At 34.5% G+C, this 21,978-nt stretch overlaps 1 protein-coding gene across 1 annotated transcript in view; it reads left to right on the plus strand.

Annotated features, from left to right (window-relative positions):
* Nucleotides 1–21,978, plus strand: part of OTOGL (otogelin like) — a 169,025-nt gene that overhangs the window by 38,158 nt on the left and 108,889 nt on the right. Inside the window, exons 8-15 of the mRNA XM_068560704.1 lie at nt 2,849–2,970; nt 6,077–6,282; nt 11,099–11,226; nt 11,582–11,688; nt 17,966–18,072; nt 18,860–18,985; nt 20,240–20,348; nt 21,444–21,490. Of these exons, the coding sequence (XP_068416805.1) occupies nt 2,849–2,970; nt 6,077–6,282; nt 11,099–11,226; nt 11,582–11,688; nt 17,966–18,072; nt 18,860–18,985; nt 20,240–20,348; nt 21,444–21,490 (952 nt within the window). The remainder of the gene's footprint in view (nt 1–2,848; nt 2,971–6,076; nt 6,283–11,098; nt 11,227–11,581; nt 11,689–17,965; nt 18,073–18,859; nt 18,986–20,239; nt 20,349–21,443; nt 21,491–21,978) is intronic.

Genomic DNA, 21,978 nt, shown 5'->3' on the forward strand with positions numbered 1-21,978 from the left:
AATGATTACCCATGTTTCAAGAGTGCATAGGAGGGAGAATTTTGAAATCTTGATTATAGTTTGGAAATCACTTTCAGAATGTTGAAATTCAATTCATTCTGATTTCTGATCATTTTGCATATGGTCTTTTAAAATTTCCCTTCTCTTTATAGAAATTTTTAGTTTTCTTTATCCCCAATGTTCTGAGATGTCATATGTGAATTTTTTTTTTTTTTCCATTTACTGTGCTAGGTACTTGATAGGCCCTTTCTAGCAATCCAGATCCTTCAGTTTTGGAATAATATTTCTTTCTTAATTTCCTCTCTTTCTCTCTTTCAGAAATTCTGTAATTCAGATATTGGAGCGCCTGAACTAAGTGACTGATTCCTTAATTTTCTCATGGATTTATTTCTCTTTTCCATCTTTTTGCTTTTTTGTTTTACATTTTGGGAGATTTCTTTCCAGCCTTAAATATTTATCTTCCAGGAGTTCTATTTCAGTTATAAGTTTTTCCTATCATATTGTCAATATCCAATCACTTATTTTTATTCCTTGAATTTCACTTTTAACATCATTTTATTCTTGTTTCATGAATGGCCCTTTCTCACTGTTCTCCCTGAAGATATCAATTATGGATTCTCGGAAGTTTATTTTTCTGACTTGTTTTTGATTCCTTTGATCTCCTTTCTTTTGTTTATTTGGCGCCTGCCTTTCACATTGCAGGCTTTTATCAAATGATCCATGAATGTTTATTCACATTTGAGAATTAGGCTCTAAAAGCTGGTTGGAAGATCTGAATACATGGATGGGGGCTTGCTTGCATAGTGGGAGACTGAGCAGGGATCCTCTGGTTTCATTAAATAAGCCCCCAATATTAGTATCTGTACATCTTTTTCAATTTTGTTTCTTCAAGGAAAACTCCTCCAGTATCCTGCCTGGGGTCATATGTCTGGATTCCTGGATACTGACAACATTTTAGTTATACTCCTACTTTAGGCTTTTTGCATTTGCTATTCCCTTTGCCTAGAATGGTCTAAATATCCATATGGCTTGCTCTTATCCCTCCTTCATCTTTACTAGAATTTCCCCTTCTCAGTGAGGCTTTTGTTGTCCATTCAGTCTAAAACTGCCCCCAACCCCCCAACAACCCTCGATACACATGCTATCTCTTTTCTCCACTTAATATTTCTTCATGTCATGTAGCATGGTGCATATTTTAGTTACATGTAGTTATTTTTTTTTTATTAACTGTTTTTCTCTAATGGAATATAAAATTCATGAGGGCAGGTATTTTTGTCTATTTTGTTGACTTCTACATCTCCAGAATCTAGAACAGTGCCTGGTACATAATAAGTGATCAATAAAATTTGCTGATTAATCACTAAATTAATATATATTACATTCTTGCAATATTAAAAATCTATCTTATCATTGGTGATTTTTCTTATCACTTTTATGCTTTGAAAGTTCTTTTCCATCTATATAGTTATATGTATTTTCTTTCAGCTATTTTCTGCTGTCATTATTTGGACCTTTTAAAGTTTATTTTGGTGGTAGGGTAAGAGAATCTAACATTCCTCTTCTCCTTTCTTACTTTCCTCTTCTCTTTTCTTCCTTGCTTTCTTTTTTATTTTTACTAGTAAACTAATTTTCCCATCAGTTTTTTGAGAAATAACCTCTCTTCCCTAAAGTGTTTGGACAATTTTATTTTTAGAGTTATAGTTACTTTTGCAACCTTTAAATATTACTTTGTGTAATATATATATTTTTAACATCTTTATTGGAGTATAATTGCTTTACAATGGTGTGTTAGTTTCTGCTTTATTACAAAGTGAATCAGCTATACATATACATGTATCCCCATATCTCTTCCCTCTTGTGTCTCCCTCCCTCCCACCCTCCCTATCCCACCCCTCTAGGCGGTCACAAAGCACCGAGCTGATCTCCCTGTGCTATGCGGCTGCTTCCCACTAGCTATCTATTTTACATTTGGTAGTATATATAAGTCCATGCCACTCTCTCACCTCGTCCCAGCTTACCCTTCCCCCTCCCCATATCCTCAAGTCCATTCTCTAGTAGGTCTGCTTCTTTATTCCCATCCTGGCCCTAGGTTCTTCATAACCATTTTTTCTCTTTTTTTTAAGATTCCATATATATGTGTTAGCATACGGTATTTGTTTTTCTCTTTCTGACTTACTTCACTCTGTATGACAGACTCTAGGTCCATCCACCTCACTACAAATAACTCAATTTCATTTCTTTTTATGGCTGAGTAATATTCCATTGTATATGTGTGCCACATCTTCTTTATCCATTCATCTGTTGATGGACACTTAGGTTGCTTCCATGTCCTTACGATCACACCACATAGTTTTTTTTTTTTAATTTTTTTATTTTTTTAATTTGAGTCCTCTCCCTCTTTTTCTTGATGAGTCTGGCTAATGGCTTATCAATTTTGTTTATCTTCTCAAAGAACCAGCTTTTAGTTTTATTGATCTTTGCTATTGTTTTCTTTGTTTCTATTTCATTTATTTCCGCTCTGATCTTTATGATTTCTTTCCTTCTGCTAACTTTGAACATCACATAGTTTTAGAATATTGCCATCCTGTATGTAAAGATTCAGATCATTTAAATAAATATGCTAACTTAACTTGTACTTTATGAAGTTACTTCTGTTGTCCAATTTCTGAAGCAAATATCTTTTTTTCTCTTGAAAATCCTAACTGTACTTATAATTTTGTAAAGTGTCACGGGACTAATGATGCTATAGAGCTGTAGACGTGCATTGTGGATTTAGTTAACTCAAATGAAGGCAAGTTTGTGTGTTGTTGTTGCTTTCTATGCTTTCTCTTGTTTTTCTCCCTTTAAGGTTCATAATAGCCCTAAATGCCTTGGTTCAGTGTATTATTGTTATCGGTCGATCAGCTTGTTCTTTTCAGACCAAGAGGAAATTCGAATTTATGGGCATGAAATAAAAAAGAATGGAATCAGGTAAGATATGATAAATGATATAATGAAAATAATACAACGGATTAACAGAATTTCTAAACTTCTCACTCTGGAAGTGAATGTGGAGGAAGGGAGAGGATTTCTTCAATAGTAAACTTTAAGTTATAGCATAAAGACATAAAAATTTCAGTAGGCTCCAAAGCCAGCCAGGTGGCCAGGAATCTAACAGTTTAGCCTCCCTAATGTTTGTGCAGGATACAAATATACTTACATAGGTAGAGGTAAGATTATTACATCTACTTGTAAGAGAGATTCAGGAGAAATCCTCATAGTTCAACTCAAATTATTTTTGTCCCCTTTCTTAAATCTTTTCCTGTTTTTTTTTTTTTTTTTTTTTAAACAGAAAATCAAAATAAAACTAAACCTCTGAAAATCCTTTCCAAATTTGTGTGAATGAGGTTTGGGTGTCACTTAGGATTTTCTGTTAGTGTTCTGACGAAGAGTTGAGCGTCAATAAATAACTGGTCTTCTTGAATAGATAAGAGAGGGGCCCACTTGTAGAACTGAAACTTTAGGAGAAGCAGATGTTTATTTATTTGGTGGAAGGTTTCGTACATTTTAAACTAGAAGTACTGTGGAATAATCTACCATCCAATCTAAATAAGTATAGAAATACTCAATTTTAAGTTACCCCCCATCCTTGACACACTCTCTATCCCTTTTCTCTGCTTAATATTTCTCCTTCATGTCATCTAGCATAGTACATATTTTAGTTACATTTCATCATAAATTTTATTAACTGTCTTCCTCTAATGGGATATATTTCATGAGGGCAGGTATTTTTTCTGTTTCGGCTGACTTATGCTGAGAAAAGTAAATTGTGTGATAGCTCAATTCTATCCATCATTCAGAATTCACCAGCAAGTGTTTGAACCATGGGAATTTTTTCCAGGGCAATGGCTATACCAACCTATGTGCTTTGTTTTCAGTTTAGATTCCTCAGGAGGCAGCAGATGATAGCAGGAAGGGCTTTGGATGAAGCACCAGGGGAGCCAGGCACTGACCCAGGTTTTGTCATAGTCAGGCAACCCCAGGCAGCCCCTCTGCCTCTCTTGGGCTTATTTTCTTCATCAACTGGGTTCTGTACTTTTCATTTTCTTATAAAAGAAAGATTATCCATTTGAATGGGAAGGTAATGCACTTACATATGTATTTCTTGGAGCTGAATTTAAACAGTGGTTTAGGATTTTTATATGGGATTTGGGATAACATAGTGGGCACTTAAAAATTATTGTTTTATAAAACAAAAACTCCATTTAAGTAGATTTTCAAGAGTACCAACCCTTTGTTAAATATAGGACATAATATTTAAATTTTAACTCAGAAATTTCTTTGAAGATTTCCATTTGTATAATAGAAAGAAGATGGTTTTCTTATTATTCAGCTAAATTGCTTATAATAATGCTATACTGGGCCTAGGGCCTATCTCATAGCAGATGCTAGAGAAATGTTTACCAAAATGAAGTCAAATGTGTTTGGCTCTGCACATCATACTTTACCTTTCTGGACTTCAGTTCTCTCCCCTGTGAAATGCAGGGTTTTGGTACATATGAACCTGTGAATAATTTTCAGTATTAATCTGTGCATTCAGTTTAGTTTGCATTGTTAATGTTTCAAGTTGCATGGAGGTTTTCTTAAACTTATGGGAGATTATCTAATTTTTAGTATCATCACCCATCTCCACTAGCATCTTTTAATGTATAGACATTTGGATGATCACAGTTATGCACCTTTTGTTTTCAAAAATTGTGTATTTAATCAAATTTACTATGAAAGAGATCAAGTGACAAATGACCAAACCAAGGAATACCTGCAAAAGAACAACTATACCTTGCCGCAGTGAACATCCCATTGCTATGGAATATGTTTATAAAACATGACTCACTTTTTTTAAGTATAGCTTTTATAAACTTTCAAACTTAAACAATATTATTCGTACTAACTTTTACTAGGAATTGAAAATGAATTTCTTATGTTTATAATTTTTAATAAGAATAGATTATGACAGTAAAGTCATTTATTCTCTGGTATAAATTCTAGTTATCTTCCTATTCTTATAACTAAATCTTATGACTAAAAAATTATCTGCACACATACTTGTGCAAATGATTACAGATATTTTGAATTGTTTCTTTAGGGACTATCCCTTTGTTAATGAGTATGTTTAATTTTATAGTTTTTTATTTCATGTAGCCATATTCTTACTGGAAAGGAACTCACTAATTTGAAGCTTTTGAGAGAAATGTATAAATGTACCTACTAACCTCTCACCTCACATTATTCAGTTAGCATGGCTAATTTTCTTCTGTCCTCTTATGTCTCTCACTTCCTCTGTATGTGTACATGCTTGTGAAAACTGGAAAGACTAGACATTGGATCAGGAGTTTAAATATTCAACGTGACCCTTGCTTAAATAGACCAAATTGTATGCAACTTAAAAATTATGAATATAACCCTTATGAATACTGTATGGAAAGTATTTTTTATTCCTAATAATGTGCTTTGCAGCATTAAAAATATAAATTATAATTAACATGCCTAGACATTTTTCTTTTGGAAAACAATGACTTGTACCAAGGTGACATTTTGGGAATAGAAGCTCTTATTTCTTTACAGCCAAGTTTAAAACAAAATTAAACAAAATCATCACTCAAAAATGGTTTACATGCTTTGAATATTGTTTGTTCTTACTTCAAAATTGTTGAGCAGCATTTTTAGATTATCTTAAACTCTCTAGATAAAAATATAAATACATTCAGCTCTCATTATTCTAAATAGACAAGGTTATTTTCCAGATTTTAAAAATCACTGATATTTAGCAGAAGTATGCTTTTGGTTGGTTGAAAGAAGCATCCAATTATAAGTATAAAATCTTAATCAGTATGCAAAAATAGGTATCATTTTTGCTGTCTTTTTATTTCAATATTAAAATTTCAAAAATGTTGAAAATCTAACTGCATAGTTTATTCAATAATTTTGAATAATAATTATCTTTTATTTAATTCTCAGTCACTTCAAGAAAGAAATAGATCATCTGTAATTGATGTTTCTTCATAATTCTTAGATTGCCTTTGTTCTATTTTTCAAGTTTAACATTGCCTCAGACAATTGGACAGATTTTCATTGAGAAACTAGCTGACTATATTCTGGTGAAAACAACCTTTGGTTTTTCATTGGCTTGGGATGGAGTATCTGGAATTTACCTGAAGCTGTCTGAGGAGCATAAAGGGAAATCATGTGGCCTATGTGCAAACTACAATGGCATTCAATCTGATGATTTCATCATTCAGCAAGGTAAGTGGAGCAGAAGAAATGGGTGGGTACTTCTGAGCTCTTCTTCCTTCACTGATCACTCTGTTTATACCCAGAAGGGTACAACTTGTCCTAGGTTGGGTAAAAATAGTAGCTATCGCTTGCCTGCTTATGTGATTTTAAGTGAAGCTTGAACAGGAAAATATTTTTGTGTCATTCTTGAAAGCCATGAGCTAGCTTACATTTACTAAATTAATACAAGTCAGGTCTTACTCACGTAACAAATACTAACTGAGCATTTACTTTGTGTCTGGCACTGTTGTAGGAGCTTGGGATATATCAGTGAAAAAAAAAAAAACTTCTCCCTTCTTGGGGCTTATATTGACATTTTAGTGATTCAGACCCATTTGGGGCAAGCTTGTCTACTTTTGGGCAACAGATATTTTGCTTCCAGTCTTGATAGGAATAAATTAAATGACTGCCACATAATAGTTTTGTAAATACAATAAAATGTGAGCAGAATTTATAAAAGTTGAGTAATAACTTGGAATGGTTTTTGTCATCTATAATGATGTACATATCATTCATTCATCTATTCATTATAAGTCATGAAACTAATCCCAATGAGCTGTTAAAAATGGGTTTTGTTTCAATATGGGTACTAGTTTGCAGTGGCAACAAAATAAGAGAATTACAGGACACAATCATGATTTAGGTCCACATATAAATGTGCAATAAAAAAGAATACTGTTCTTAGTACCAGAAGACCTACCTGGCTTTGAATCTTGTTCAGCTCTTACAAGTTTTATAATTTGAGGCATCTCAATTAATCTCTCTGATACTCAGTTTCTTCAGCTGTAAAATAGGGATTAAAATAATTTGGAACTCGGAGCATTGTTAATAATAATAGCATAGCTTGATACCATTTAGTAGTAGTTAATATGAGTACATAGCTGTATTATTCCCAACTCTTACAGCATCCTGTAAGGTGGGTGTATTTTCTTAATTTTACAATGAAGACACAAGGTGGTGTGCCCAACGTAACACAGCTTGTAAATGGTGCTATCAGCGTTGAGTTACAGATCCAGCTGGCTCCCAATTCTGTTCTTAGATAAATGTGAGAGAAATTGACTTTTAATCTGTAATTTAATCTGTAATAATACTGTTTGTTTTATATTGTAAAATTAATAGAGAAGAGTTGCCCATATGTTGTGTTTTAAGGGAATGAAAATCCTACTTAGAGTGTGGGTTCTGGAGTCAGACTGTGGGATTCATATTCTTCTTTGCCACTTGTTAAACTTTCTAAGTTTAACGATATACTAGTAGTGTATACTTCATAGAGTTGCAAGGATTAAATGAGGTAATCCCTGTAAAATACTTAGTACAGTGCCTGGCTTGGCACATAGTTAATACTGAATACATTTTAGCTAATTTAGAATCATCTCCAAGTGTTCTCAATCAGCCTATAATGGAGCTAACGTGAAAATGTTTGATTAAAGACATTGCTTTAAGAGGCCCTTGTCAAAATGCAAACATTTTCCCAGGATGCATAATGCTTCATCAGTATTAGTTTACTAGTAGCTAAAGAGCAGGGCTTCAAGGAGTCAATTTTCTTACATGCAAAATGGAGATAATAATAATGACCCTTAGAGCGTCCCAGCCTCTGAGAATCTAATGAGAAAATGTAAGTGAAAGTGTTTAAAAGTCTGTGAGCACAGTACAAATGTACAGTATTGTACATTTCATCATGAAATGGTGTTTTGCATCCAGTTGGGTATTTAGAATGAGAGAGTTCACAAACTTGGAATCTTGAGACTATATTAGGAAGTAGGGTTTTGGACCCAGGCAGAACCAATCAGATGGCAGTTATTGATTTCTTTTTCTTCTGTATCAAAGCTTTATGAAAAAAATAATACTCAATTCAATTCTCAATGTTAGAGTTAAAGACTGCCATGGGCAACTTCCCTGGGGACATCTAGGGAACATGGTATAGAAGTTGGGATAGAAAATAGCATCTGCTCTTGTTAGAGGCAGAGAGACTCAGATTAGGATTTGCGTTAAGAGTCAGACAGACTTTGATAACCTGGAACATAAAATGGTTGCTTACAGTGAGATAATTGGGCAGCACACAAAGGGGTGTTAGCAGATTATTTGTGGGAGAAGACCGGAAGGAGGCAATTTGACTGAATTACGGCTGAACTGGCAGAAGGCAAGAAGGACCCTGGAAAGTACATGGAAGGAGCCTAAAGAGAGATTTCAGCTTTTTCACAATTTTATTTAGTGCACAGAGTAAAGCAGAATGATAAAAAAACTAACATGATAATTTATAAGGATGTGACTAGAACCTGCTTTCCGATTTTCTCTCATACCGTAATAATGCAAAAATACGTCTACAGGTGAGCTGTATTACCTTTAGCTTAAAGATGCCTAGTATTTTCTTGAAACCCAGCCTGTACTTTGCTGATTAGATAAATCTTTAGAGGCAGAGAGGTAGTTTGATTGAATCCCATTGAATTAATAATTTCTTAACAGTGTATTTCTCTTTGCATTCCTATGCATTCTTCAGGCATGACTTCACAAAGAAATGAGCCCTTTCAGATTTTCTGTAGATATAGAAATATAGAAATATTTAAATTTGTTGTCTAGTTGAGATTCTGGTTCCATAATTCATGTCTATAGCTAGCTACTCATAGAAGCCCTGATTTACTCTTGTTTTTCCCAGCATAATAATTAATACTGCCTCTCTTTCACTCTTAGAAGTGTTCCAGTATGGACAGTAAATTGCTCCGTTTGTAGTACATTTTATATGAAACATTTTAATTTTAGTTTTGCTGCCTCCCAGACCACCGACTGATACGGATTTAAAGTCTCATAGTAACCAACATTTGTGACTTTTTTGTTAATGCAATGTAGTGAAAACAGCTGAATATGTGGTTAAAAGCTGGAATTAAAGTGAACTCTAAGGGATTGCCCAGGTTGTTTAGTTACATGAAAATTTGTGGGCCTTTAGGAAATATTTGTGGGAAATAGGTGGGCCTTTAGGAAATATTTTTGATTCTGCAGATCTTTAAAATATGATGATGCTTTGAAATGAAATGTGACTATAAATTTACTTAAAAGCAACATCAGTTTTTCCTTTTAAAAATAAGTATATTAGACCAGACCCATGCTTGGTTCAGGGTGTAGCATTTCCAACAATATCAGAGATAATAAAGTGGACCAAACATCTAGGACTCTAATAATCTTTTTAATAAATATGGAAAACTCCCTTGTATTTATTCGTTCACTTATTTAGCAAATATACTTTGAGCACCTACTCTATACCAGATAGTAAACTAGGGATCCAGCAATAGGACAGCTTAGACAAGCTCTCTCCCTTCATGTAGTAGAAGGCAAAATAATTAGACAAATTAAAATATAATTTTTGTGAGCAATAGTAGCCATAAAAAAAGGGGAAAAAGGAGACTAAGTGACAGAACAGTGTATGTTTGGTGGGTCTAGATCACGTGCCAGAGGAGGCTTCTCTGAGGAGGTCATATTAAATAGATGCCCACACGAAGTAAGGGAGACAGCAGAGGGAAGATTGAGGTGGGGGAAGAGTGATTTCCAAGGAGGAGATGCAAGAGCAAAAGCAGGAGCAGGGTGGAAATGAGCTTGAGTGAAGAACATTATAAAGCTTGTATGATTGGAGTAGGTTGAGCAAAAATAGGAGTGGAAGATGTAGGAGGGATAGGGTGGGGTAGAGTGGGTGAAACAGGTGGGGAGTTGGGGGAGTGCAGAGGCCAGATCAAAAAAGTCTTCCAGGCCCCTGTAAAATGTGGGATTTTATACTAAGAGCGCAAAGCGTTCTTATAGATGAACTTTTACAATCTTCCCCAAAATTGGTAGTAGTAAGTAGACATCTTCCTATCTTGCAGATGCTGAGATAGAATGGTGAACCATTTGGCTTGCAGTTTTTGATTCTAGTGGTGCAGTAGCTTGTCATCAGTGGTGGACCTGTGGCTGTGTAAATCTCAGTGGTGGAGATGCTAACACTCAAACATGAAGGCTGTCAGATGGAACTTCGAGACGTCATCTTGTTTGGGTCTGCGGAGTCCTTGAGACTTCAGATTCAGCCCTTGTCTGAATGTGGGGCAGGATTAATTTTCATGTCAGACCCTGAACTTGTCCTCAGGCCAGATAGAAGGCCCAGAGTGCTCACCACCAACTGCCTGTTTGTTGCTGCCGCATAGTAGCTCCTGAATCTTGCCTCTGAATAATGCTGGGATGGTATCAGGATTCTTAATCTGTCCCGAGCATCTTTAGAAACACTATTCATCATATTCCAATGGAATGAATTCACTTCTTAGTACCCTCTTCTCCACGTGTCTTTTCCATTTTTTCATTGTCTGTATGACCATCCTCTGAAATCTCCACAGGGCTCTAGGTACCCAAAAAATGGAGCTACAATTTTAGTAAGGTTCTGACTTATGTCAAATAGAATGAGAGGGCTGTCTGAAAATTTTCATACCAAACTTTGACTTATGTTTCTTAATTTTATGCATATTTTTCCTCCTCTCTGCAGTATAAACTGCAGGCTTTACTGGTATTCATTTTGTACCACTCACTTTCAACCCTTCCCCATTTTGCTTCAATGAAGTTTGCTTTCTCTTTCCAATGGTATTAACTTTTATTTGGTACTTAAACTTTGTTCAATTTATTTTTATTATGCTGAAGTAATGTTATAGTCTAATATCATTGGTAATTATAAAGCTATTGAGTTTAATTTTTTGACCAGGAGGTTTATGTTGGTGAACTGTGTCTTTGTGGAAAGTGATCCTATTATACCTATTTTTTTGTACGTGTTTGTGTGAAATAGAGGACTATACAGAAGACATTGCTATGTTTGCAAATAGTTGGTTGGTGCAGACTCCAGATGACACCAAATGTGTACCCACACCCTCAGATTTTCCAAATCCATGCTCCAGTGGAATGCCAGCATTTGAGGTAAATATGACGTGAAAAATTTAGCCATGTTGGATACACCACACATATACTGTATTTGTATCTTTAACACTAAGCATTTTTAGCGTAAATACTACATAAACACTATTAAAATCAGGAAATGTAATGCAACAAGAATAACTTTATGATTATTTCAAAAATGGTGAATACAATGAGTTTCATAAAAGTAGTACTCATTATAAAAATATGTAGTTAGAAAAATGTTGTTAAAATGTATAAGCCTACATACTTTCTCTTTCCTAGTAAGAACAGAGTGTCTTGCAAACAGATCAGTAGAAAAAAATGAGAGTACAAACATATCATTATGTTCTGCTGACCGCCATCTTTTTCTGCATAGGCAATCTTCTTCAAGTGTCAGATACTGTTGCAGTTTCCCTTTTTGAGCTGCCATGAATATATTGACCCATATTTATATATTGCCAGCTGTGTTAATGATCTTTGCAAGTAAGTGAAATGATTTTATTTGCAATAAAATTTTCTTTATCCAAAAAGAAGAGCAAAAACCATTCTATAACTTCATCATCTCAGCAGTTCACAAAATGTAATGGGAAATGTAAAACATAAGCTGTACTAACAGCTATTAAAAGCTTACTGGATAACAGGTACAGTCTGAGTGTTTTATATTAACAGCATGAACAGAATACATTAGTTCTTATACACTTTTTGTGCCACTGATCCCTTTTCGGGAATCTAGAGAGGCTATAGGCTCTTTTTCAAAATAGTGTTTTGAAGTGCACAAAATAAAACATATAAGATTACAAAGGAACTAATTATATTGAAATAGAATTACTGAAATAGTAAAAGAAATGAATTTCTGATCCACGTGCTCTTTTATATGCATTTCAGGTCTAATAACTAATGTAGTTTGATATAGTGATGAGTATAAACAATATTTTGAGATATCTGCAACAACTAAATGAGAAATGAAAATATGGAAAAATGAGATATGAGTTACATTGATGACAAAGTTACAGATTCTGCTAAGAACATTGTGATGTGTTGCCCATGTGTGTAACTGAAAGAAATGCTAAATATCAGCTGGAGATTAGCGAAAATAAACATGTAGTATTTTTCACATCCAAGGTCACAGACTCCTGCATTCACTCCCGGGTTAAGAACACATAGACTAAGGTGGTTGTCTAGGGAACAAATTCAGTGAGACTCATCATAATGTGTTCATCAATGTAGAACTTATAAATTACCCATTACTGAGGTGAAGTCCTTTTTATTTTAGTTTTTCAAAAATTTACCAAGTGAAAGATACATGCACCCTGATATTCGTAGCAGCACTAATAACAAACGCCAAGACATGGAAACAATCTAAGTGTCCATCGACAGATGAATGCATAAAGAAGTTGTGGTATTTATATACAATGGAATACTAGCCATAAAAAGAATGAAATAATGCCATTTGCAGCAACATGGATGGATCTAGAGATTATCAGACTAAGTGAAGTAAGGCAGAAAGAGAAAGACAAATACTATATGGTATCACTTATTGTGGAATCTAAAATATGACACAGGTTAACTTATTTATAAAACAGAAACAGAGACATAGAAAACAAACTTATGGTTACCAAAGGGGAAAGGGCGTGGGGAGGGATAAATTAGGAGTTTGGGATTAGCAGATACAAAATACTGTATATAAAATAAACAACAGGTCCTGTACAGAGCAGGCAACTATATTCAATATCCTGTAATAAACCATAATGGAAAAGAATATGAAAAATAATATGTATATATATGTATAACTGAATCACTTTGCTGTACACCAGAAACTAACACAACATGTAAATCAACTATACTTCAATTAAAAAAAATTACCAAGTATATGTGATTAACTACATTGAATGTTCGAGAATATCTCAAGAAATTTTTACGTTTGCATCTTTTAAGTATCCCAAGAAGTTTAAATGGTACATGGGAACATTGCTGTAAAGGACCAAACTAATTTTTGGTTGAGTAAAACCACTGAAATTATATCTTGGGTAGCTTGTTAAGAGGTCTAAGTTTATCAGAAGTGAAAACAGAGAGGAAAGGTTGAGGTAGTGTAAAGTTATTTATAATCACTCTGCTTTAATTAAATTAAGATTATTATAAAAATAATGAATGTAATAATATTTCCCAGATATTAAAATGAGATTGTTTGGGAAACTTGTTAATTTTGGATAAAGTACAGTTATACCTTTATTTGTATGTATAGTCTCAGGGATTTCTGAACTAATGCAGGAGCTTTGAAAGAGCATTCCCTCTGCCTAAAATACTGAGTATTTTACAACATATTTTACAACATTCTGTCCTCTATTTGGTTTTATTTTTCATTTAAGTGCTATATTGTTCTATCTCTGTTCTATCACTTAGTCTTTTTTGAGGATCTCTGTAGGTAGTCCATTGTCCTTATTTAGCCATCTATATGGAATTAACAATTGTTCTTATTCCATGGCGACTCATTCTGGGACCATTCTCCAACAGTCTTTTCACTTGTCTTATCATCTTTAGCACTCATTTCTCAATTAGGCTGAAGTGAAGGATCGTTTGGCAGATCCAGAAAAGTCATTTGCCATTTATTAGTTGGGATATTGTTCGGTTGCTTCAATTGCCAAAGTATCAGTGGCTTCGATTCAATTGAATGCTTATATTTCTCTCATAGGAAGTCCAAGCTTGCAAGTGGTCCTGGGTTCGGACCATGTGTCTGCTCCATGAGTTTTCCATTGACTCATTGATACTATTGCTATGTCATCCCCCAGGGCCTAGGGTATTATTTTCAATTTCATTGTCAAAACTGGCTCACCACTGCCATGCTCATATTTTAACCCTTAGGAAGGGAGAAAAGGAAATAGAGGGCTGTCAGCATTTTTAAGGAAGTGATCTGAAAGTTTCATTCACATTCTCACTTTTAACCCTTTGGCCAGAACTTAGAAACATGGGCCATACCTGGAAATAAGGACAGCTGAGAAATGTTGTCCTTGGATGGGCAGCCGTATGCCCAGCAAAAACTTGCAGGTTCTAATACTAAAAAGAAGAGGGAACTGGGCATGAAAAGTAGCTGGCCATACCTACTTCATCTGAAATTTCATCATTAAGAAGTTAACATTTTTGTCTTTTGAAATTTTGATGTATTTAGGCTTTGGATTTCAAAACCTAATTGCTTTCTTTAGGGCAAATAAAAACAGCAGGATGGTGAAACACCTTTTACTGGTTGAAATCAGCTGACACCTTAAGATACATATTTGAGGTGAAGAGGCCAGGCAGAGCAGGCAGTTAATACCAAAGAAAGGGCTTTATAATGGAATAAGTCGGCATTGATAAAATGGAAGTGAGAAGGTACCAGGGTTAGCCTTTCACTCCCCTCAATATTTCACCCAGGACTATACCTACCTACATTCTTTTTCCCCTAAAGGAGATTCTCTTCATTTCTTATGTTAAAGGACTGCCCACAGGGATCCTATACCATGATTATATAATTGTGAATCTGCTGAACACAAATTAATTTCCTGCTTAGATTATGATAGTGTATTGAATTCAATTCAACACATTTTCTGAGTGTTTATTCCAAGTTGAGCATTGTGCCACATCTTGGTGAAATAGAAACAATTTATTATGTTGATTTTTAATTTATTTTATTTTATTTTTAAATTTTTTGTTGAAGTATAGTTGATTTACAATATTATATTAGTTTCAGGTGTACAACATAGTGGTTCAATATGTTTATAAATTATACTCCATTTAGCATTATTATAAAATATTGACTATATTCTCTATGCTGTACATTACATCCTTGTATCTTATTTATTTTATACCTAGTAGTTTATACCTCTTAATTCCCTTCTCCTATCTTGTCCTGCCCCTCATCCCTCTCCCCAGTGGTAGCCACTAGTTTGTTCTCTGTGAATCTGTTTCTGTTTTGTTATATGCATTCATTTCTTTTATTTTTTTAGATTCCACATATAAGTGAAAACACAGTATTTTCTTTTTCTGTCTTATTTCACTAAGCATAATACCCTTCAGGTCCATCCACGTTTTTGCAAATGGCAAAATTTTATTCCTTTTTATGGCTGTGTAATGTTCCATTTATAATATTCCATAATATCTTCTTTATTCATTCATCTTTGATGGACACTTAGGCTGCTTCCATATCTTGGCTATTGTAAGTAATGCTACTATGGCAAAACAAATTTGGGGTGTTTACAGAACACAAAAAAGTGTTGCTGGAGCATGGTGAATGGGAGAGAGAGAGGAGATGAAGTTAGAGAAGTAGGCAGGGGTCTAGATTACCTAGAGTCTTAGGGCTTATAGTAAGGAGTATGAATTTTTGCTTGATCTTATCTCATACAACTTGACTATCCTCAGCAGATCTGAATTTGCCCTTTGCCTTGTCTCTTATCCTACTCTGCTTATTCTGGGTAGGCTGACTGTGCTTTAGCCTGAATTATGTTGGAATGTCAGTTAGTTCATTTGGGATATAATAAATCTGGGGGGAGGCAGTAGTACAAAATGAAAATGCAAGGCCCCCTGTTAAAAAAAATTGTTGAGAATTTCAAGATAGTGACAGCAGAGCGTGAAACCGAGTACAGGGTCCAGCTAAGTGAAGGGCCTTTTTAAGAGCAGGGCCTTGTGTGACTGACTACACAGGTCACATTCCCATAAAGCTGGCCCTGATCTTGATAAACGTTGCTGAAAAAAATGAATGCCTTCTACTGATGAAAAAAAACAATGCTGCTGTGAACATTGATGTGCATATATCTTTTTGACTTAGTGCTTTTGTTTTCTTCAAATATATACCCAGGAGTGGAACTGCTGGGTCATAGGGTAGTTCTATTTTTAGTTTTTTGAGGAACTTTCATTCTCTTTTCCATAGTGACTGCCCCAATTTACATTCCCACCAACAGTTTACTAGAGTTCCCTTTACTCCACATCTTCGCCAACATTTGTTATTTGTCGTTTTTTTTGACAACAGCCATTCTGACAGGTGTGAAGTGATAATCTCATTGTGGTTTTGATTTGCATTTCCCTGATGATTAGTGATGTTGAGCATCTTTTCGTGTGTCTGTTGGCCATCGAAACAAAAACAATTTAGAAATAGTCGCTGTCCTAGGAACTCAGATTCTAATGGGGCAGAGAAACAGGCCTTCAGCAATTACACATGCTTTAAATGCAAAGTGCAGTGAATGTGGAGGAGAGAACTACTAACTTTATCAGGGAGTGCCTAGAGGAGATGACAGTTGAGTTGGAATTTGAAGGATGATACAATACCAGTCCTTGAACTTGTCGTGTTTCTGCTTCTAAGAATGCTAAACTTAGCAGCAAGGAAATGCTTCTAATTTTGCCACACCCAAATCAATTGATTTATTGATAAAAACAACTATTATTTAATGCTCATTTTCCTTATTAAAGTTCACATCCAAAATGGAAAAATAAGCTTATTTTCCCCTCAGTAAATTGCGATAATAATTTCTTTCTTGCCCGATTGTTGTTTTTATGCAATGCCAAATGTAATATGCCCAGTAGAGTCCCTAGCATAACATAGTCACAGTAAATAGTAGCTATTTGAATAATAGTTGCATTGGGTTGGAAAACCAATATTCAGTTACTTTGTTAGTTTTCAGAGCCTCCATTAATTGTAGGAAACAATGCACATATTTAAAGTAAATCATAGGTTTAATGTCTTTCTAGGAATTCAACAGTTTTAACTTACCTTGTTTTTCAGAGACTTTTCTTATTCGGAGGTTTAGAATATTTTCTGAGTTTCTGAAGTTTATATGCTCAGTCCTTTTTTTCCTTCTAAAGCTCGGTTAATTGGACTAGATAAGCTGCATGACTCAATTACAGTAGCACAGGATAAGTGCAATTTGATATGGGTGGCTTTGGCTTTTACAACAGAGATACTGAAAATGCTAAGGCTCACAAAATACAACATTCGTAAGGTCATTATCTTGAAAGATATTTAACTATTTAATTTGAGTTTCAGTTGGGTTGAAAAACAAGCCCACTACCTTATAAACCCTGTTTAGTTTATAGATGCCTTGTTAATCTGCTTTGGGAATTGGCAGACCTCTTATATTTGTTTGGAGGAGTTTCTAAGGTGATTATAAGAAAATACTTAGAGGTTATTCACTCTTGGCAGCATTATAAAAGTAACTAGCTTTAGTAATTTAAACCTGAAAGAATTAAAAATCTTCTTTTAAATCTTAAATTAAATGCTATTTATTTAATCTTTCAAAAGTTCTGCAGGTTATTAGTATTGGTTTTATTCCAGCATGTATACTATCAAGAGCATGGTATCTTAGAAATAATTTTCATATTTGTTGTTTTTGCTGTGATAGAATTTTATCTGCTGTAATAGGATTTGTTAAATTCTGAAAGATCTAGGATGCTTTGTGTGGGAACAAAAAAATACATACAAGGATTCTGGGAAGAATGTCATAATTAAAATAGAAATCTTTTTCAGTGTAGGTACTCCCTTGAATCAAATGAAAAGTGGCCAAATTATTGAAAGACTTAGATGAAACAATTTACCTAGGCCTTTTTAGCTGGGATCCCATGTTTATCTGTTTTCTGCATTATTGTACGTAACATATTATAATGTATTATATACAAGCTGACATCAGCTAATATTAGAATATTCACCACATACTCAGCATTTCTTGAGATCAGGAGCTCAAAGGTATGGTTTCTGTCAGTATTTCCTGTGTGATATTGGATCTGTCTTTTCACTTTTCAGAACTCACGATGATGAGACCTATTGTCGAGCAGCCACCGAGTATGCTAGAGCCTGTTCCCATGCTGGCTACCCTATTCAAGACTGGAGAGATGACTTTCCAGCATGCAGTATGTTTCATTATTTTCTAGCCCTGTGCACTTCTATTAATTTTAGGCTTATCCTAGCACTCAAAACTTACCCTAGTGCTCAAAACTAATGAATTGCAAAGACTTGTTATTGATGCAATAATGTTGGTAAACTTTTGCTTACTTTTAAAACACTGTAATCTTTGTCTTTCTGTGTCTGCCTTACTTCACTTAGTATGATAATCTCTAGGTCCATCCATGGTGCTGCAAATGGCATTATTTCATTCTTTTTTATGACTGAGTAATATTCCATTGTGTGTGTGTGTGTGTGTGTGTGTGTGTGTGTGTGTGTGTGTATATACACACCACATCTTCTTAAGACAAATATCATACGATGTTGCTTATATGTGGAATCTAAAAGAAAAAAAAGACACAAATGAACTTATTCCAAAACAGAAAGAGAGTCACAGACACAGAAAACAAACTTATGGTTACCAAAGGGGAAAGGGAGGTGGGGGAGGGATAAATTAGAAGGCTGGGATTAACATATACACACTACTATGTATAAAATAGATAACCAACAGGGACCTACTATAGCACAGGGAACTATACTCAATATTATGTAATAACCTATAAAGGAAAAGAATCTGAAAAAGAATATGTATATATATATCTCTCTGAATCACTGTTCTGTACACCTGAAATGTACACAATATTGTAAATCAACTACACTTCAATAAAAAATTTTAAAAAACCCAAAAAAACCCACTGTAATGTTTTTGAGTGTTGAATAAAGTTGATTTACAGCTCGCCTGTTTGCCCATTTTAGTTGATAAATGTGATGACAGCTTTGTCCATCGGGATTGTATCAGTTGTTGCCCACCAACCTGCACATTTGAGGCACAATGTCTTGGGAGTAATCTCCATTGTCTTGACGGATGTTACTGCGCAGATGGTAAGTGCTTCATGAAAGAAACCATGTCTGCAGTCATGGAAACTAGTACCCTGTGATCCAGGAATCATGTCTTAATGTCATCTCTCAGGATGTTAGGGCTGTTGTGATTTTCTATCCTTGTAGGGTTTGATCCTTGAAGTGACTAGAAGGAATGGCTGATTTTCTTTAATAAAAGGCTTATTCCTTTGTAAATTTCCTAGGAAGTTTGGAACTTTGTCTTGAAGTTACCCATGGCAGATCTTTTGTTCTCTTGAGTACTTAAAGATATTTAATAATTTATATACTTTCACTTTTTAAAGATGAAATCAAGTTCAGAAAAAAAAACCTTCACATTTTGGCAGTACAAGATTTTAGTCCTGATGTAGTTTTAATATTTGAAATTAGAAGTAACCTAGTAAGTGATAGAAACGGGATTTAAATCTGCTATACTGATAGACATTTATAAGAACATTGAGGATTTACTCAAACCCTTTTATTTTTACAGATTAAAAAAAAATAGAATCCCAGAGATGTTAAGTGATTTTCCCGCTGTCATATACTTAATATGAGTGAGGACTACTTGGAATCAGATCTGTTGACCTCAGTCCATTGTTCTGTCAGTGCTACTCTAAGTACTTTGGACCCGTGCCAGGCCTAACTGTTTGTTACCAGCCAATGATGAGATAAGGAGTTTGCACCAGAATATAAATCTGTGCACCAAAATATAAGTCAATGCTTCTTTCATCTAGAGAGTCTTACTCTGAAAAACAGATCAGCTGCATCAAACAGTGTGCTTAGTAACACTGGTTCGACCACCTTTCCTCATTAGGGAGAAGTACTAAATGCAGTTCTACTGCACTAGCCCTTTGAGAAGCACTGCTTGGCTCTTTATTCTCTGTGTGATGATAGTGTAAATCTCTCACTTTGACATAAACAGAAATAAAACCAAGAATATACTTTCTCCCTCTTCTCCTCCCCTCTTCCCTCAGAAGCAAAGAGACATTAGTTGCCCTAATTCTGTACTGTGAATCTTGAATTTCTGATGGCAAGTCATGGGATAAGAAAGTTGAAAACCACTGAAACAGACCCTTATAAGGTAGCTATTGATTGAGACAGAGCCAGGCTGTTGGTAACCTCCTTGAAAGTAAAGAAACTTGTTATTTCCAGCACCTAGTGTAAGCAAGTGTTCAATAAAAGTTGGTCGAATTACTATATTCAAAGAATACAGTCTTTATTATTTCTTTTGTGAATTTGATATGTATTTTTCTTAAATAGGCCTCATAATGGAAAATGGAACTTGCATCTCCTTGGAAAATTGCCCATGCAATTTTCATGGATTAGCTTATTCAGTTGGTTCAAAAATTGAACAAGAATGTACTGAATGGTATGTGATCAATGTACAGCTAATTATTTCTGGATACCTGACTAGTTGACTATTTTACCATGACAAATGTTTAAAGAAATATACTTTTTATTGATTTTTCTTCCAAAAATTCCAAGACACAGTTTTCCTTTTATTTAAAGGCTTACAGGGACAGGGTGGTGGGGGGACCATCTATATTTTCTTTTATGATGTAATTCTCCTCACTTCCCTTGGTTGTTCTATAAAATCTTATATCCATGTGATGAATGGTTGAATTGTCTTGTTATTCATAATCACCAATTTGCACAAACTTCTACTCTTAGAACTTGATGGTTCTCTTGGCCTTCTCTATTGAGTACCTTAAAAAGTCACTATCCAGTTTTTGGCCATGATTAGCGACTTTTAGAAATTCTTCTTAAATTAGCTAACTAAGACTATTATAGCCAAAGATTAAATCCCTTCAGGGCAATCTAAAAAGAAACAGAGGTGTAAATGTCATTAGGCAATTTTCCCTTAGGTGTCTGTGTGTATAACTGAAATGCAATTGAAAACTAACCCTGTTCTTAGATACTGATTTGAGTTCCTGCCATTCTGAGACTGCTTCTGTCCTCCAAAATTCATACCTGTTTGATGGTAGAAGGCAGAATTTATCTTACAAAGGGAATATCTTTTCTCTCTCCTTAATGTCTGATGATGCTCAAAGCCAGCTCATTTTAGTAGATGAGTTAACTTATTAATCTTAAATCTCTCTCTCTATATTTCTCTAATGATATGGGTAAATACTTTGTTGTGTGTGACCTTTTTTGGTTTAAGCAATGAGGGAAGGACAGAAGCAGACGTTCTCTGCTTAGTGTTTTTGTTCTTGACTAATCTGTACTCCCTTTGTGTCATCTTTATTGATTTTTAAATATGGCATGCACATACAATAAATAATAATTTAGGTGCTTGCCAGTCCAAATTTATCAGTTAACTGAACTTTTGGAGAGATATTTTTCAAGTCAGATTATTCTGAACCTAAAATCATGATACATTTTGGTACATTTACCAATACGTTATTGCAAATATTCATACAGTTTCTCTATACAATTAGATTAATATTTTTATCATTTCATTTAGTGTATGTGTTGGTGGAGTTTGGAACTGCACTGAGCATGACTGCCCAGGTAATCTTTTAAAATGTTTTTAAAGACAATGTCTTGATTTTCTTGAAATTGAGGAGGAAGCTAGCACTGATTTTTGTAAGGTCATCTCATATAAATGCAATGATTTCTAAATCCAGATATTAAGAGGATAGTGGAAAATTGAATAAATGATAGCTCTGAGCAGACAGCTTTGGGAAAAATTTACTAAAATAGTAGAAATATTCTAAAAAATATGTGGGACAGCTATCATTTAATAAATTTTAAACTAAATTGAATAATATAATTTAGTAAGTTTGTCAAACTAATAAATTTTAAACACTTTAGTTATTCTTTTTGATACCTAAATATTTATCCTAAGTTGACCTACTTCTTTTTAAGAATAAACATAATTTCTTCCTCCTTCTTCTCCTTTTCTCCTTCTTCTCCTTCCCCTTCTTCTTCTTCTTCCTCCTCTACTTCTTCTTCCTCTTCTTCTTCTTCTACTTCTACTTCTCCTTCTTCCTCTTCTC

Source organism: Eschrichtius robustus, chromosome 13 (genome assembly GCF_028021215.1).
Source record: "Eschrichtius robustus isolate mEscRob2 chromosome 13, mEscRob2.pri, whole genome shotgun sequence".
NCBI classification, from domain to species: domain Eukaryota; kingdom Metazoa; phylum Chordata; class Mammalia; order Artiodactyla; family Eschrichtiidae; genus Eschrichtius; species Eschrichtius robustus.